Raw genomic sequence first — 324 nt, 5'->3', positions numbered from 1 at the left:
ATCAGGCTGTAGCTGATAATGGAAATCTTGATCATACCCGCCGTGCCTTTTCATCATACACTTTTAGTAACTCATCCATCGTAGATGACAAAGGTCGGCGCGTGATGAGTACTCGACGCCGCTACGAAGATTCGACAGGACGTCTTAAAGCTGTGCACGAGCGCCAAGTTGAGGGTAAGAAGCTGCGCTCGACGTGGAGTCGCATGGGTCCCGATGACGAGGGTAAGCACGAGGCCACGTGCTCAGGTGGAACGCAGGACGAGTTTGAGGCATTGTGGCAGGAGACACCGTTTGGTGAAGCCCAAAAGAAGACTATCAAGCAGG

The 324-nt window shown here is 52.8% G+C and overlaps 1 protein-coding gene across 1 annotated transcript; it reads left to right on the top strand.

Annotated features, from left to right (window-relative positions):
- Nucleotides 1-104: 104 nt before the first annotated feature.
- PHALS_01887 (uncharacterized protein) lies at nt 105-294 on the top strand (the record flags this gene model as incomplete). Its single annotated transcript, XM_024716364.1, has 1 exon — nt 105-294. A coding segment is annotated over one exon (190 nt), but the record flags the coding sequence as incomplete, so codon positions are not given.
- Between the last annotated feature and the right edge of the window lie 30 nt (nt 295-324).

This window comes from Plasmopara halstedii, assembly GCF_900000015.1.
Source record: "Plasmopara halstedii genome assembly, contig: Scaffold_1625, whole genome shotgun sequence".
NCBI lineage: Eukaryota > Oomycota > Peronosporomycetes > Peronosporales > Peronosporaceae > Plasmopara > Plasmopara halstedii.
Note: the sequence above shows the minus strand (reverse complement) of the source record. Positions and strands in the feature narration are given on the sequence as shown.